At 38.1% G+C, this 16,645-nt stretch overlaps 1 protein-coding gene across 1 annotated transcript; it reads left to right on the top strand.

Moving 5' to 3' along the window:
• Positions 1-94: 94 nt before the first annotated feature.
• Positions 95-15,742, top strand: mnd1 (meiotic nuclear divisions 1 homolog (S. cerevisiae)). Its single transcript, XM_023417383.2, has 8 exons — positions 95-219; positions 942-1,007; positions 1,480-1,537; positions 3,799-3,947; positions 5,959-6,033; positions 6,192-6,306; positions 11,809-11,853; positions 14,436-15,742. The coding sequence occupies exons 1-8, from the start codon at positions 217-219 to the stop codon at positions 14,540-14,542; spliced, it is 618 nt and encodes a 205-aa protein (XP_023273151.1). The 5' UTR covers positions 95-216; the 3' UTR covers positions 14,543-15,742.
• The last annotated feature ends 903 nt before the right edge of the window (positions 15,743-16,645 follow it).

Genomic DNA, 16,645 nt, shown 5'->3' with positions numbered 1-16,645 from the left:
ATGATTTTTGATATGTATTTTCTTCAAGTTAAGTTTTGAAGTTTACGAGGAGCAGTGAAGGCAATATTAATCGTCACAGCCTTCCGCGGGAAATTCAGTAATGCCCATTGTCTATCTGGTATTCCTCGTTTGGATTATAGACATACGAAGAGGATAGCTAGTTTACATCTAAAGATTCGTGTGTTTGGATGTTATTGGTATAACCAGCACAACAAAATGGTAAGTGGTTTATGTGATACAGCGACGCTCATGCGACACTTACGTACAGGCTAGCAAGAGTTAGCTCCTAACCAGCGGTAACGAATGGAAGTAATGATACCGAGCTCAGACACGGGATTTATTTGACATTATAAATGTCGCTAAATTGTTCCAATTTACTTGCCACTGCACCGCCAACAGTATTAGCCACAAGTCAGAGCGGTTTACCAACGTCAGTATCAGTCATGTACCGATTGACATCTATTTCAGACATCCAGTACTCATTAAATTCCTTAACGGGGGACCGATGGATTTACAAATGCAGTTCAGGGAGGGTGACGGACTTAGTGAGTTATCGGGGGGAAGTGATCGATGTCATGCGAAATCAAAGGTACAAAAACACGCTTTACTCCGGATGGTTCATTTCCATGAACCCGCTTGTTAACGTTCTTCTTCTGTTTCTACGGCTGTTGCGTTGCTCGGTGCTGCCACTGGTGGCTGGAAGTGATACTACAACAACACTCATGCAGAAGCACATACGTGCAGTGTATAAGCATAGAAGTCATCTGTACTGATAACTGGTCTGCATGTTAAATTCATATTTCAAAGTCCTTTGCTGTTGTTGTTGCATCCTAAATAAAAGGTGTTCGTGAGGTAGAAACCAATCTCTCATACATAGTTTTATTGTCCCCAAAATGCCATTGCTTTGTCATTTAATAGTCACATTAAACTTTCTGTTACAGTCAAAAAAGAAAGGACTGAGTTTAGAGGAGAAGAGAACTCGCATGATGGAGATTTTCTTTGAATCGGTGAGTTTTCCCATGGCCACACCATGCAACACACACTACAGAAATGCAATTCAAGGAGTGATTTATGAAAACTTGAAATAGATACATCTCAAAATTTTTGAAATTCTCAATATAATACTTTTTCTGAAGCTAGATTAATAAAATATACAAAATTTAAGCCTTTAAATTAGTCATAAGTCATTTGGCTAGTTAATAAAAATGAACTACTATTAAACAAACTTTTCAAGATTTCAGCATTACAACATTACAGCATTATACACACACTGGACATTAACAGTGTGTTGTGTGTGTATATATATATATATATATATATATATATTTACACACACACTGTTAATTTCCAAAAAAAACCAAAAAGTGCAGCTAAAACACAATACTGACACAGTTTTAGATATTTGTTAAATAGTTTCTTTTTCAATTACTATGATAAAAAATGTATTTCCTTGAACACATTTTCTCATCCTCTTTCTAGAAAGATGTGTTTCAGCTGAAAGACATTGAGAAGATCGCTCCTAAAACAAAGGGCATAAGTGAGTAATAATCAACAGTTTTATTAGAACAACATCATTAACACTGAACTGTTAAATGGTCTGTCCACATGTCCCCAGCTGCCTGTTATGTACAATTTTTTTTTTTGTACATTTCCCCATCTAAAGGTTAGTAGAGGCATCACTCTCTATTTTTAGAGAAGGAAACATGAATGTGGGAGCTGAGTCTCAACAGTAAATGCTTAAGTGATTTCTCACAGAAAACAGACTCAGGTCATGAAAAGTCTGAAAAGGTCTCCTCCAAAATGGCCTTTAAAATCTTTATATGTCATATACAAAGGTCTTAAATATTTGTTTCTAGCCTTCTGGAAAATGTCTAATACCATTGTTCCAGATCAGATGTCCATTTTCTGGTGCTTTACCCACACCCAGGTCATGTTTAATGATGATTGATGATATTATAATATTAATTATATGATATTATTATGGGGAAGTAGTAAATTTATGGTCTTAAAGTCCTAACTTGGTGAAGCCTGCAGAAACCCTGGGAAAGCCATAAAGCACTAAAATGTTTTGAGACTGATTATTCTTATTTTCATAGACCATAGTGGTTTTGCATTTGCACTTGCACGCACATTTATGACACTGATGTCATATTTCATGTTACTGCTAGACTTTTTTTATACAATTCTTTCTACTATCCAGTCACACTGCAGATATTTGAGAGATACTCAACAATGAACACTTCTCTCAAGTTTATTTTTGCCAGAGCTATTTATTGTTGCATAGTTAGTGAAGGTTAACAGAGTTACAGCAGCTTATGTTAAAGCTCACTTTGAATAAAATAACTTGTATACGCAAATGTGCGCTTTGTATTGAATTACGAGACTGTGAAATGTAAATGACAGGTTATCAACACACAGTAAGCAGTGTTGTATTTAAATTGCTACCTAAAGATTATGCAATTGTTTTAATGCAAACTATTAAAGGTAAAATTTAATCTTTCATTTAGGAGGCCAAAAGTTTTTGTTGGTTGTCCCAGATTCGGGCCACAGCCCACTATTTGCTTACCACTGTCTGCCATACAGTCTTTGTCAACAGGCATTGCACCCTCATGCATTCTTAAAAACATTGTGTTGACAGGCTTGCAGAATTACCATGGCAACGAGGGCTAGCTGTTACCGTCTTAGCTATATTCAGTCTCTAAAAGCAGAACCAGACCTATCAATAGCAATAATAATAAAGCCTTGGGTTTTTAAATGAGACATATTCCCTCAATGTCAACATGGAGTCTTATATTATGAGTATCAAGGGAAAATGTGTAAAAAATAAATTACAAGCTTTTAAAGTGCTCGGCCCTGCAGAGGCACAGGCCCGTGTTGTGTGTCTGGGAGAACTGAAGAGGGATTTTGTTTTAAACTGGACAAAACATTAATCTGGTGAAACTGGATCTTGGTGCTGTGATTAAAAGCACATGTCTCTGACCCCCCAACCCGGGTATAGTGTAGTTACTGAGTGATGGGGGAAGGGTGCAACAAGAACGTTGCATTGTGGGCACCTTTTCCTGCAGAAACGTAGAAAATACAACAAAAAGGTATCAAAGGATTGATCTCAGCTAAACTGAGAAGGAGAGTGGTAATGATTAAAAGCCAGAATAGTTTTAAAAGGGGCAGAAAGTTATTACAGTCACATGAACAAAACGGAGACACGTGGCTTGAAAAGACTGTTGTAGTTAAGCACATACAGAGTTTGGTCAGTCCATCCAGGCTGTCTTTCCACTGTGGATCCTCATTTGTATTTTTGCTGCTGTTCAGTATCCTCTCAAGACTCAGCGCAGCTCAGTCCCTCAACACAGCAGATAAGCTCTTTCACTTTCACAGTGGACCGGCTGAGCAAACGTGTGGGAGTATCACATTTCACCACTGACACTGTTCAAGATGTTACTCCGCTCTATTACATCCTCTCATGCAATGTTCTGTCAGAAGAGCATAAAACGGCCAGATAGGCTGCGGATGTGTAGGTTTAGTTTTCTTTCTCATATATTTTTTTTAATCCTTATGGATAATATTGCATTCAGCTAACATCAGGTACAGCTTGTAGCACCAAATAGAGCTTGTCCTGGTTGTACCTTCACTATGAATCACTTGTTCACAAATCAAATCAGTAATCCAAAAATAGCATCAACTCTGCTGGTAACGCAGTGTAATGATGGAAAATAAAGGACAGTTGACCTATTAATGTGGAAGTTGTTCTTTCCTCTCTCTCTCTCTCTCTCTGTTTCTCTTTCTGTTTGCTGCTTTAAGCTCCCATGACTGTGAAGGAAGTGCTGCAGAGCCTGGTGGATGACAACATGGTGGATTGTGAGAGAGTGGGTACATCCAACTATTACTGGGCCTTCCCCAGCAAGGCCTTAAACGCTCGCAAGCACAAACTTGATGAGCTGGAGAAACAGGTGAGGCCCCTCAGTTTGAGTCGGACATGTTTCCCTCACGTCTCAGAGTCTGCTGATGTATACAGCAAAGAGATACATGGATCTCCAGAAATAAAATCAAGTCAAATGTCTGAAGGTAGGTTTTTAAACAACAATAAATAACAACACTATTATGCATAATAAGAAAATATATAATATTGTAAAAGTATATAATGTTAAATATAATATATGTGGAAGTTATGTAATGTACACAGTCGCACACTATACAGTAACAATACAATACTATGAAGTTTATATATAACAGACATTAAAGTAAATACTATGATAAAAAATATAATTAAGGAATATAAAAGCACAATAATATTAATATAGTATTTTTATGGTAGTTATAGTGTGATGTGGTGATATAGATAATTTAATGCAATGTAAAATAAAATGGTGTTACATATATTACACATGCTGATTCCTGATTCATTCCAAAATTCATATATTCTATAAAAGGAAAATATTATTATCATTATTGTTGTTATTAGTATTATTTTTTATTTTTTTTACTTTATAAGCTCACTGCTCACTGTAGTTTACAGTAAATGAGGTTGGACTGTGACTAGAACAGCTCAGAGAAAAATGGGAAGAAAACACAAATGAGCTGCTGGTTACGGTCAAGTTCCTCTAAGTAAAAACAAAACGGTGGTTAAATTATAGACAGATTTTTTTTTTTTTTTTTTTTAAATCTGATTTTCACATTTTTTACATTCAAAATAACCCATTCAAAAACATGAAACACTCGGTGGCTTTTGTGAGAGCTCTGTCATCACAGAAAGTTAGAAGGCCTGAACTTCTCGTCATCTGAGATGACCCATTTCCCGCTCCTGCTGCCTGGTAGACAGATGGTGTGAGGGTGGTGTCTCCACCAGATATGTAGGACAGAAGTGAACTGTTATGAAGCTGCAATCTGTCTGTGGATCTTGACATTTGGTTGCACCACAAGCATAACAGTATACTGCATAGCCGGAAGTGAGATACCACAACCTTTATGCTAAGTGTGACTTTTTGAATGCCACCATCTATTTACGACGGCAATGTAAATTTGTAGACTTGATGTTGTGACAAAAAAAAATTACTAATGAGAGTTTGGTGGGGGTAAAATTTGCAAACAGATTAGAAAATAGCACCGTCCATTTCTGCCAGATTGATTACAAACTTGTATGTTAATGCTGATGAGTCATTAAGTCTCTAACGCTCTGGTCAGCAGTCATTTTTCCATTAAAGGTTTAAGAGCATATTCATTGCAGGCAAAACTTACAAGAGGTGAAACAATTACTGAGACCAATCAATACTTTCTTGCAGGGCAATGTCATGAACAGTTGTATAAAATTTAGTACTGTTTTTATAGCAGAGTACAGTGAAATCATAACAAACCCATCAGTAAATATAAAGATGCTTCTCCATTATGCTCATTTTGTAAATCTGAAATAGAATCATTATTACATGTTCTTTTTAACTGATGCTATTCCCATAAATTTTGATCTGACGCGTGTTCGGGAAATGAATTTATTTGTCAGTATATGTGATTTTTGTTTTTATCTGTTAAATCCAATAACAGTGTGACTGCTGACTCTAAAACTTGTGTCTGTGAGGGAAATGTCACATTCATAAATCAAGAACAACTAACAATGTCTCCAATTTCACACGCTTTTTCAACTGTTGTGGGCAGCTTTTATGCAGCTCTTGGTAATCTCCACAATCAAAAAGCACAAAAAGTGCAACATCACAAAAACATTGGGAAGGATACTTGATTTGTTTTGATGAATGTTATTTAGTTATTTATTTATTGGTATTTTTAGATCTGTGATCTACCTTGTTATATCGTCTTGCCTGCCGTATAATTTGACTATGGAATATCTATGTGTGTGTAAGAGATGTGTCATTTCCCTCCTCTAGTTTATAAATAGTTTCCAAAAACATATTCTACTTTGAAAGCAGTTTGATGTCATATTTTTACCTGATGTGACACTTTCTTACTTAAAAGATTTCTGAAGCAAAACTGCGGAAAGTGTCTCTCCAGAAACTGGTTGAAAAGGCCAAAGTAGGACGTCAAGATACAGTAAGAAGGTTTTCATGTTCTAAGTCCACCTTTATATGGAAAGATCCATCTATATTTTGACAAAGTGAATGATATAAAATGAATGATACATGTCAGTTAGACTGATGAAATAAATCTCAGAAGATGTTCTGTGTCTGTGTCTGTGTCTGTGTGTGCAGAAGGAGAGAAGCTCCCTGCTGAAGGAACTGCAGGCTCTGAGAGAGGAGCGAACTGGGCAGCAGGCCGAGTTGGAGAAGTACAGGGAATGTGACCCAGAGGTCGTTGAGGAGATGAGTGAGTACAGTCACAACCTGACTGTGTTTTCCAAAAAAAAAAGTCATTTTTGAGCTTTAACAGCGATCAGATCACGTCCAATCACTGACCAGAGAAATCCGGCCCACTGTGAAAAGCCACACAGTCCGTTAAATGACCAAATGTTCGGGGCCATGTGAGTAAGGCGTCGATTTAAATCTATGGTCATTTTTTTATGTCATGGTGTTGGCTGAAATTGTATTACATCTTTTTTATCACAAGCTTTAGCAGAGTGATATTTTGCAGGGCCAGTGTGCTGATTGCGTGACATTCTAAAGTGGTTTATTAACATATATATATTATTATTATTACAAGCCAGGTGATAATTCTTAAAAATCATTGGACAGCAAGCTTTTAGTTAGTGTATTTAGTCACTGTAGCCAGAGGTTTAAGTAGCTTTTGTGCTCATGGAGGCAGATGGTGCTGTTTTGCAACTAGGGAGGATCTCTTGTTAAAATGAGGGACTGAATTGGGCAAAATCCAAAGAAACAAAAGCACTTGAGGAGCTTCTGCTTGAGTAAAACTACCATGAAGTACTTTCACACTGGGTAATAAACACAAAGCTCTGCATTATAAGCGGGGTTATTTCAGTGTAGCCTCCCATAAACTGGCAAATATTGCTGTGGTAAAATAAGACCTTGGTGCACTTGGCAGACGTTAACATTTTTCACCTTTTTGTTTAAGCTGTTCAGTGCTTTAATCACTTCAACACAGAGATAGGTACATTAATGGCAACAGCACCCAGAAAATCCATCAATAAGCAGTTCTGCAGTGAACTTGGCCGCCAATCAAAAGCACCTACTCATAGTGCTAAAAAGAAAACATAAGCAGGACGTGGCAGAACATATTTTACACCTCCAGTTTCCCTTCTCACGCATTTCACTGAACACTATCTTGGATGTTCAGGCGGCTCTGAATAAGGTGGGAATGCATCTAAATGCATTGAAGACATACCTGGATCCAACTGCTTAAAGCCACAATATGCTGCTGGAAATCTAGCTAGCACTAGCATGAGACTCAAAAGCACCTCCTAGTCACTCCACTCCCCCACACTCCTCCCACTCCTCCCTCTCCCTGCTGCCCAGTCCTTCGCCTACATACACGTTACGTATGCCGTCTCAGACGATGCAGGCATCGTCCGGCAGCTTATACTAGCTTTAAGCCTCGATTGCGAGAGAAGTGGTGGACCAGAAGCGCGTTCATGTACTGACTGACAGCCGTGAGCTCCCACCTGTGATGTTGACCCTCTTTGATTGGTTAGAAGGGTTAGGCTCGCTCAAAAACTTTTAATAGGGAATAAGTCTGCACTGCTGCCAGACTGTTCAATGAGGCTGCGTCAGAGAAGATATGGTTTGAAGCATATTTCAACCAAAAATAGTAGAAAAAAAGTTACATACAGAAGCTTTAAGTTAAGTTCAATGGTGACCGGGGGACGTATACAGTATTGACCACCCAGTACACCTTCATATATACTAATGAAGACATGCTTCATTACTGCCTGGTCAATAACATATAATAAACAATCCTCTCAAAGACAATTGGATGCAGTTTATCTTCCTCTGTCAAAGAACTCAGGACAAGATATTGCGGTGCAGGTACCAGACACAGCAGAACTCTCTAATTCTAAAACTTCTCTAATTGTACTGCTGAGAGCAAGCATGCTTTTTGTGGGTTGGGTAGCAGAGTCACAGTTTCTCACGGTTAATATCAAATGTGAGGAAGGAAGTAAGAACATATGACAAGTGGTCACTCCACATCAAGAAGTGTTCTTATGTCAGCTTTAAGCTGTCAGATTCAACCACAAACTTACAAGTTTATAAGACAGTAAGTGTGAAGAGCAGGAGCCTTGCTGCTAAAACGGACTCTGTTCTGGTTTCAGTTTTAATTGCAGTCTAAAATGAACCTTGTGACCTCTGACCTCTCAGCTCGGAGAGATCAGGTTAAAAGCTTTGAAAACAAAGAAAGGGCCACTAGGTATGACTCATTTACTGGCTGTCGCACACCTCTTTTATGGTATGGCTACACAATGCACACAGCTATTAGTGGTATTACAAAAATGCTACATTGCTTTGTGTTCATGTTACAGCTGACCTGTAGTAAAAAGGGTGGTATGTTACTTTAAGTACACACGTGACGTGTGGTGTCATAAATATATCTGGCCTGTTTACCTGCACGTCCAAGTGTTGCATTTAGTCTGCACACAGCCCTGCTGGTTTTTTCCACTCAACAATGACACTGTTGTCTTGTCCACTGACTGTCACTCAGCGTGCTTGTAGTTCAAATTAAGCATTTTGATTTTTGATGAAATTGTTTGAAATTTCTAAAAAGGCTTTCTTAACTTAGATTCAGTTATATAAATTGAATGTGAATTTAACTCACAGCAGAGTGTAAGTAACCCAGAAAAGAGGAAAAGGCAATGTGAAAGCAATAGAAATCTATTTATTTTTCAATCTAGTTCTTTATGAGGGACTGTGAGACACAGTAAATGTAGAGGGGATACTGTAGATTGACATTGATAGTTTTTAGTACAGGCTGAATATTCGAGATAGTAGATAATACAGTACAAGTGTGCATTAGTAGCTTTGTGACACAACAAGTTAAATTTGAAAATTCCTGCTGGAGTCCAAACTCAAACCCCAGGAAAGCCCAGCTGCCTAAATAATGTGGCAAAATAACAAATGTAAATAGAGTAAAAACATTTAAGTAGAATAAAGTGAAAGTATTAAACGTCAGACTGCGCTGATCATATGCTCTTGTTTGAAAGGGAAACTAAGGGAAGATATTGTTTATATTTCTACTCAGGGGCAGTGGTTTGTGTTGATCTGGTGAAAGTAGACAACTGACTCTTTCTAGATCAGGCCCTTCGCACTGAAAGCTGAGGCCATGGTAAAACTTTCAGTCCTTTGACCTGGTGCATGTTCGGCCTCATCTTGTACTTGTATTGTGTGCGTTGAAACTTATATGATGTATTACAGATCATGAATACACATGAGGCACCCAAATTAGAAAGATGAAGTAGTTAATGAGAGAAAGGAGAAGCTTTCTCTTACTTTCAGTCTCTGGTGCTTTGTTTTCACATTCATCACCGTCTCCATTTGCCTGCAGGTCTCATTTTCTTCTCTTTGAACTACACTACTACACACACACACACACACACACACACACACATACAGCTGTGTTACAGATAACCATCTTGAATTGTATGCTGAGAGCTTTGTGCAGCTATGCAGAGAGCGTATGACCCTTTGTTATGTGGGGGGGGGGGGTTTAGACTGAACTTGCAGAATGGGCTCAGACCTGATCATGCTTACGTTCATGCAGCTGTGACACCAAGAACATCTTAAAAGCTTAGACGCTGCTGCAACAACATTATTACACACACTTGAACAATTTACCCATTTTATTTTAAGGGTTTTCACGTTTGACTTTGTGAGAAAATGATGAAAATTACTCAACCAATCTAAATAAAGTTAAAACACACTTTTAGTTTTGCTTTCTAAAAGCTGTTCCAGTCAATACTAAAGGGTCTGTCAAGCATCAAAAATTGGCTAACCCTAGTATGACTGACTTCCTCTACCTCTGTTCTCATGAAACCAAACTCACACCACTATTTATTTTAAACTAATTATTGTGTTTCTTTTAGATGTCACCAGCCCTGAGAATCTTTGACAGTGGTTGCTACACCAATATTCTGTTGTGGCATAAGTGTTGCTTTTTCTCATTAGATCACCCCCAAAGTACAATTAAAAGCACAGCCATGCTCACTGTGAGTGGACGGACAGCCTTTTGATTTGATTGGATTTGTCAGGTCAAAATGTTGCTATGACAGTAGTTGTTGCTACGCACATAAGTTGCTGTGGTTACAGGTGAGGGTTAAAAACATGGGACGGGCAAAAGGCACCTCAAAGAAATCCGAGCTATGTGCATGGCGAGTATGACAGTATGTGAGTTAAGAGTTGGACATGTATTCAGACATTTACAACCATGTTAAGGGAAAACCAAAAAGTCTGCAGGTGTATGAATATTTTTTTGGAATTATTTATAACTTTTGGAAAACTTGTTTTTGATCATCTTTCCTCTCCTCTTTCTTTTCCATTTGTTATGTATGGATTATATGGAACCACCATGCCCTACTCTGGCATCATTTATCATTGGATATGTACTTTATTATCTTGTGTGTGGTATTTATTGTCTTGTTTTTTATTTTATTTTATGTGATGTTGTTTCAATCAGCATTTATTATGCCTTTTTAACATTTGGCCAGAGGCAACACATACATTTTCATTGGGTCACTCAGACTCTTTTAAACTTTCTTCTTTCTGTTGATTTTCCTGCCAAATAAACTAATAAAATTAATAAAAACAAATTGAGCAGGTAAGCAAATCAACAGTCAGAGCTCAGTCTGCCTCGACAGCTGCTAGGTCTGTTTGGTGGTTGAGACGTTTGCTTGTACTGCTGAGGTGTGTTTCTCTTGCCGTCCAAATTCTCAGCCATAAATTCTCAGTCCCCCCATTTAGAGCTCATATTTATTTTTGTGGATATCAACTTTTGATTTAACTGAGGGATTTTTAGTATATGCTGATGTAACCATAGAGATGGTGTGGAGAAAGTTTCACCTCTAAGCTCAGGCAACATATGCCACCAGCTGTGACAACTATACCAGATATTTTGGCTGGGTTTTTTTTCAGCAGCCGTAGCCCAGTCCCACCAGTACAGCAGCCAAATCAGTGTCTGTGGATAGTGGTCATGGAATCAATAAATTTTTAAATACTGCTAAAAGTTAACATTATTCCAGGTGCCTAGCAGTTTAATGATGTTACCTGCTGTTGTTTAGGACTCAGTTTTATAGATCACCAGATATATCACTCAGAAATAGAGAGCTGTTCAGTTGGAGCACATTGTTCCGCTCCAGGTTTCTAGACGGGCTCTTTCCAGCTGCAGCAGAAGTGGATGCTAAACTGTCCACTTTAATTTATTAGTATACTACTTTTTTATACAGTGTGGCCGCTGCTATCCAGACGACACATCACTGACCCAACGTATGTTTTCTGTCTTGTGTTCAGTGATTTGTTGCAGAAAGTATTTTCTGCTCTGAGAACGATGCACATCAAGCATTTATTTGTTCAGCCTGTTTTAAAAACACATAGCATGTTAGTTTCTAACATGTCTCCCTCTCATAAATATAGGTTACCAACAAAGCAAAGCTTACTTAGTAAATGGATCATACTGTAATGATGTTCTGTTTCTGTCACCTGTAATATCACACTTTTTCTTTTTACATTGAAATTAAGTGTAACTCATCATTTTAGCGGTAATCTCATCTTTACCTTTTCATCACAGAGATATGATGATACTTGTTTCGAGCAATAATCCAAAACTGGCTGAAGGGAATGATGTTACATTTGCCTGATAAAATGAAAGAAACACACATTGCAGACATCATGTACGATGCACATATTGATCGTAAAAAATTTTGTTTTGCAGGAAAGTCAAATGTTGTAGCAAAAGAAGCTGCTTCCAGGTGGACAGGTAGGTCATCTTATCTTTTAAAAACACACACATGTAATAAGTCTGGAATCATCATCAGTTAGATAATTGACACCTATTCTTGATTGATGATTAACAATTGTCAAAAGTCATTTTCCATCTTATGCTTCCAGCTTCTTAATTGTGAGAATTTGCAGGTTTTCCTTGTCTTATGTTTTCTGACATTTTATAGACCAAATGATTAGTTGATTAATCGCAGGAATATTCAGGCAGATAATTGATATTGAAAATAATCATCATTAGTCAGGATGTAACTTAAACTATGAATTTACATTATCAATTAAACTGCAAATAATTTTCCAGAATGAGCAATTAATTGTTTGCTCTGTAATATGTCAGTAAATACTGAAACATGCCAATAGCCCAATGTGATGTTTTCTGATTGTTTGTTTTTATTCACCCAACAGTCTGAAACCCAAAGATATATTTACTATTATTATTATTATTATTATTATTAGTAGTAGTAGTAGTAGTAGTAGCTGTGCCCCAATTCAGGGGCCACATCCTTTGGAGGCTGTATTTGAAAACCGATTATATCACAGCGATGCCAATAGGTTCTCCTATTGTAATTAAACATTTTTTAAAAGTTATGTGTTGTTAAAGTTGCTAGGCGACAGAATAGGTGCTTTGTGACGCTACGGTAAGGGCGGGTACAGCTGGGGAAGAAAAAGCAGAAATCCTCTGAAGGATGCTGAATTAGGACACAGCTAATGAATCAAAACAGCTGATTACTTTTCTGTCAACAGTGTTGTTCGACATAACAGTTACTGTGGAAAGGCGCCTCTGAATATTTAAGATAACTTGTGATGACTGTGGCACTGCTTATTCCAATGATTGCTCTTTAAAGCGCTCACATTCACAAAGTGCGAGCTGTAATGGCACTTTGTGTCCAGCATGTTGCCTCCTGGTAGTCAGCGCTTTGTGTGTGCATTTGTTGACCTGAGTGGTAACCTTGGAGACAGCTGACCTTTTGAGATAATGGCACCCAGTCAGGCCTGTGGTGTTTTGAGTCTTCAGGTAACAGTTTCTTCAGCTGGTCAACACAGTCATGTCCGTCATGTTTTAGTTGGCACATTTTCACATAGAATTATACTAATTTTAAGAAACTATGAATCATTGCTGCCGCTTCCATGACTTGTACTTCCCTCATGTGTGGTGTACACTACTAAACAAGCACGCTCGGTCAGCATTGAGCAAAAAAACGTTTCCTCACAGCACTGTCTGCATCAGCTCGGCTCTTTCCTGTGTTTCACCGTGATGCACAGTATATCGTGCTCACCAGTTGCATGAATGAGTCGGTCATATTTTCCATGTAAACATTGGAAGGTCACTTTTTCTTGGAGGCGGTGGACAAGGTGGCTCCATCTCTGTGTGCCCTTTTTTATACACAAAACATACATGCACTGCTGCTGTTGATATGTAGCTGGCGTTATTTCAGTGCACCAGTCAAGACACTGGTCTCATCTAGCAGGTCACAACAGACACCTACAGGGAAGCAGCAATCCTGCTTAATGTGCTGAATTGCCTGTGGCTGCATCTCGTTCTGCTCGAGACTTTCCTTTTCAAAAATTATGCTTTAACCTGCAGCCTCGTCACACCGAGACACACCCACATAAAAACATACACTCGCACACAAGCCTTGACACATCTGGTCACATGCACTTTAACTGCAGATTGTCCTTTCAACATTGGAGTAGTTATCTTGCAAGACTTTGGAGAAAGGCATTCCTGATAGCATGATTCAGGGTTTATTGTCTTTAGCTCGTGATAAAACAGGTATTACTCTACAGGAAGCTATTTTATGTACTCTTTAGATGGGTGACGCAATCCACAGCTTTCCCTCAATTCAAAGAAACTCATTATAGACCATAAAATAACCTGCATTAGATTGATTACTATTATCTAGACTACTTAGGCTACCAAGTCGGTGTGTAAATGCACTACACTCATATTAACTGAATATTTATGCGTTTTGGTACACAAAACTGTATTCTCACATTAGACTATCAAGATAAATTCACCACTATAAATCATCAGATTCAAGAATTATTTTATTGTAAATCACCAGCTTTGATAACATTTTATACTACAACACATATACAATAGAGAGCCTCCGACCACCTCTCAGTTAGGAGCGTTTCTAGACGCCCCACACACAAATCTACCGGAAAAATATACGGTATCAGATCTGCAGTAAGCATGATTTATTTGCAAAATACTGGTGCACTCATGCCATTACTCTTTATCACAAAGTGGAATTTTAGCAAAGAGTGACCCACCCTTGTTAAGACCCTTGTTGACACACATCAGATTCGCCCTAATTGCCTAAATTATTTCCGGGTGTTATCGATGGTCACTGGTGGCAAATGTTCTCGGGTGCTGAGGAAGTTTTCATCAAATCTTCAGCCAAAATAATTCAACTCTCACCAAAACAGCAGCAATGCACATGGTTTGTTCTTGGACTCAAACGTCATCCTTGAGTCACAGAATATTCTCGTAATCCCAGACTGTTTATACTTTATAACACTATAAAATTTTTGATTTCTTTTTTTTTTTCATTTCAGATAATGTTTTTGCGATCAAGTCATGGACAAAGAAGAAGTTTGCCTTTGATGACAGTCGCATTAACAAAGCCTTTGGGATCCCCGAGGACTTTGACTACATGGACTGATTGCAATTCTTTCTACCTTAGCTCACGGACACAGGAAGGGAAAAGCACGAGTTTTAGGCCTCAGTTTGTAGCCTCCATACCTGGTTTCTGCATTTCTTGTTCTGCTGGGTGCATTAGAATGAAAATAATTGCACCAAGATTCATATCAAACACTGGGGGAGGGCTTTGAATAAGGCAGACATCAGTGATTTTGCGGCAACAGATGGACTTTATCAGCAGATATGTTGCTTTGGTGCAACCAGAGAAGAGACTGAACCGGCCATTAGTGGCTGAGAGGGGTGAGGGGGGCTCTGTGATGAACACAGCGTAGCAGCCAGATATTTCGGACACCTGTTTGCATGAAAACTGAGAACTCCAAGTTGATGATGGAAAGGAATCAACACTGAACACATCTGTGTCGCCAGTGATCTAATTTATATGGTTTAAACAGATGGTTTGGAATGAAATCCTTGTGCGCTTTTTCCTCTATGTCCCCCTTTTGTTTGTATTTTTCTTGGGGAGAAAAAAGGAAAAAATGCAGTTTAGCAATGGTTTGTTCTGTTCACGCATTAAAAGGTGCACTGGGACTGACAGGAGAATTAAATTACAGAGGGTATGTTTAGGATATGTTTTGTGTGTGCTGTAAGTGCTGTAAATATTTAAAGCACATTTACTTTTGTACAGAACCTCTCGTGTTGCAAATAAAATGTCCCTGTGAGTTTTACAAGCCAATTTCAGCAGTTGTGTTCTTTCCGAAACTTGGTGTGCAGTGTACAATTGCATTTACACCAGACCTCCAATCTTTTGTATTTGCAGTTCTTTAGAAATAACCACATTGCAAAGTCTGTCACAAAAGCAGAGCATTTGTTTCAGAGCTGTGCACACACTTTCTGTATGAACAGAAAGGGAACGTTGTTGCCCCGACATATCTAGAATAACTATGCCCCAGCTTTTTTTTTTTTTTTTCTTTCCTCCTCCTTTTTCTGTCAAACCAGATGCAAAACAGGTACTTGTGTGTTCTGTGTTTACTCAGTGACCTACTTGTCATGACCAGTGTCTGGGTTTGTCGATTTAAATTTCAAATGTGCTCTGTGCCTGTCTTGTCTTGCATCAGTTTAGTGTTCTTTCCAGTAGATGAATGATAAGCAAGCATATCGAGAATCATTTAACATGTTTGTATTAAGAGAAAAATTTTATATTAAAGATGTGTATCCTTGCAAACATGCTGTAGCCTGCTGATTAAAAGTTTCATATTTTTAATGTAAAAGTTCAGTTATTTATACCGATAAATATAATCTGCTACTAAACAATGCGCAGTAGCAAATGCAGTTGTAAGTGTTTTTACGTGTTGTATATTTCTTGTAACACTAATCCCCCTGTTAGAAATGCACTGGTGACAGTTCTACAGCTAGCTTGTAGTTTCTGTTTGGTGGAGCTGACACACCTTTTTTAAGAGTAACCTGAGTGTACGTTCATGTGCGTACCTGCCCAACCTGTCCTAATATGATTCATGAGTCAGAGATGATGAATGCCAGAGCTTTCCAAGCGGACTGTGAATAGTTTTACTTCGCTGTCACTCACTAACTTACAGACTACTATTGCAGCTTCTTAGGTTAAATCTGCCTCGTGTCCTATTTAAGGTCAATAATGCAGTAATTTTGCTGACTAAAGACTTTCACTTAACCTCAATTATAGACTCACAGAATAGCATAAGATTATATAACACCAGACTGAGGTGTAAATAGATTTTATTGCATGTAGTTTTACTCAGTGTCCATATCAAGTAGGTTCCAAACATATTTTTGGCAATTTCTGCTCACGGTAGACTATTCCAGATGTTTCTCAGGAACATCAGTGGCGGTCTGAAGACAAATGGCCACTGTGACTGAGATATAATGCACAATAGTTGATACTGATGCATCAGTGAGTTAGTTGCATTTCACTGTTGTAGCTAGTTTTAACTATTTTATGCAGTAGTGGTTTTGTCCAATCGTGGGTCAATGTGTTAGAAAAGAATACACACATTTTTCTGTAATCTTAGAGCGGTTATTTAAATAAAACCACTTGAGAAGTTGAGGGAACTCTCCCTCTAACTGTACTTTGTTTTTTGTGATGGGTAACAAT

The sequence above is a fragment of the Seriola lalandi genome, unplaced genomic scaffold (assembly GCF_002814215.2).
Source record: "Seriola lalandi dorsalis isolate HSWRI2012SDOR001 ecotype SW California unplaced genomic scaffold, Sedor1 jcf7180002054574, whole genome shotgun sequence".
NCBI lineage: Eukaryota > Metazoa > Chordata > Actinopteri > Carangiformes > Carangidae > Seriola > Seriola lalandi.
Note: the sequence above shows the minus strand (reverse complement) of the source record. Positions and strands in the feature narration are given on the sequence as shown.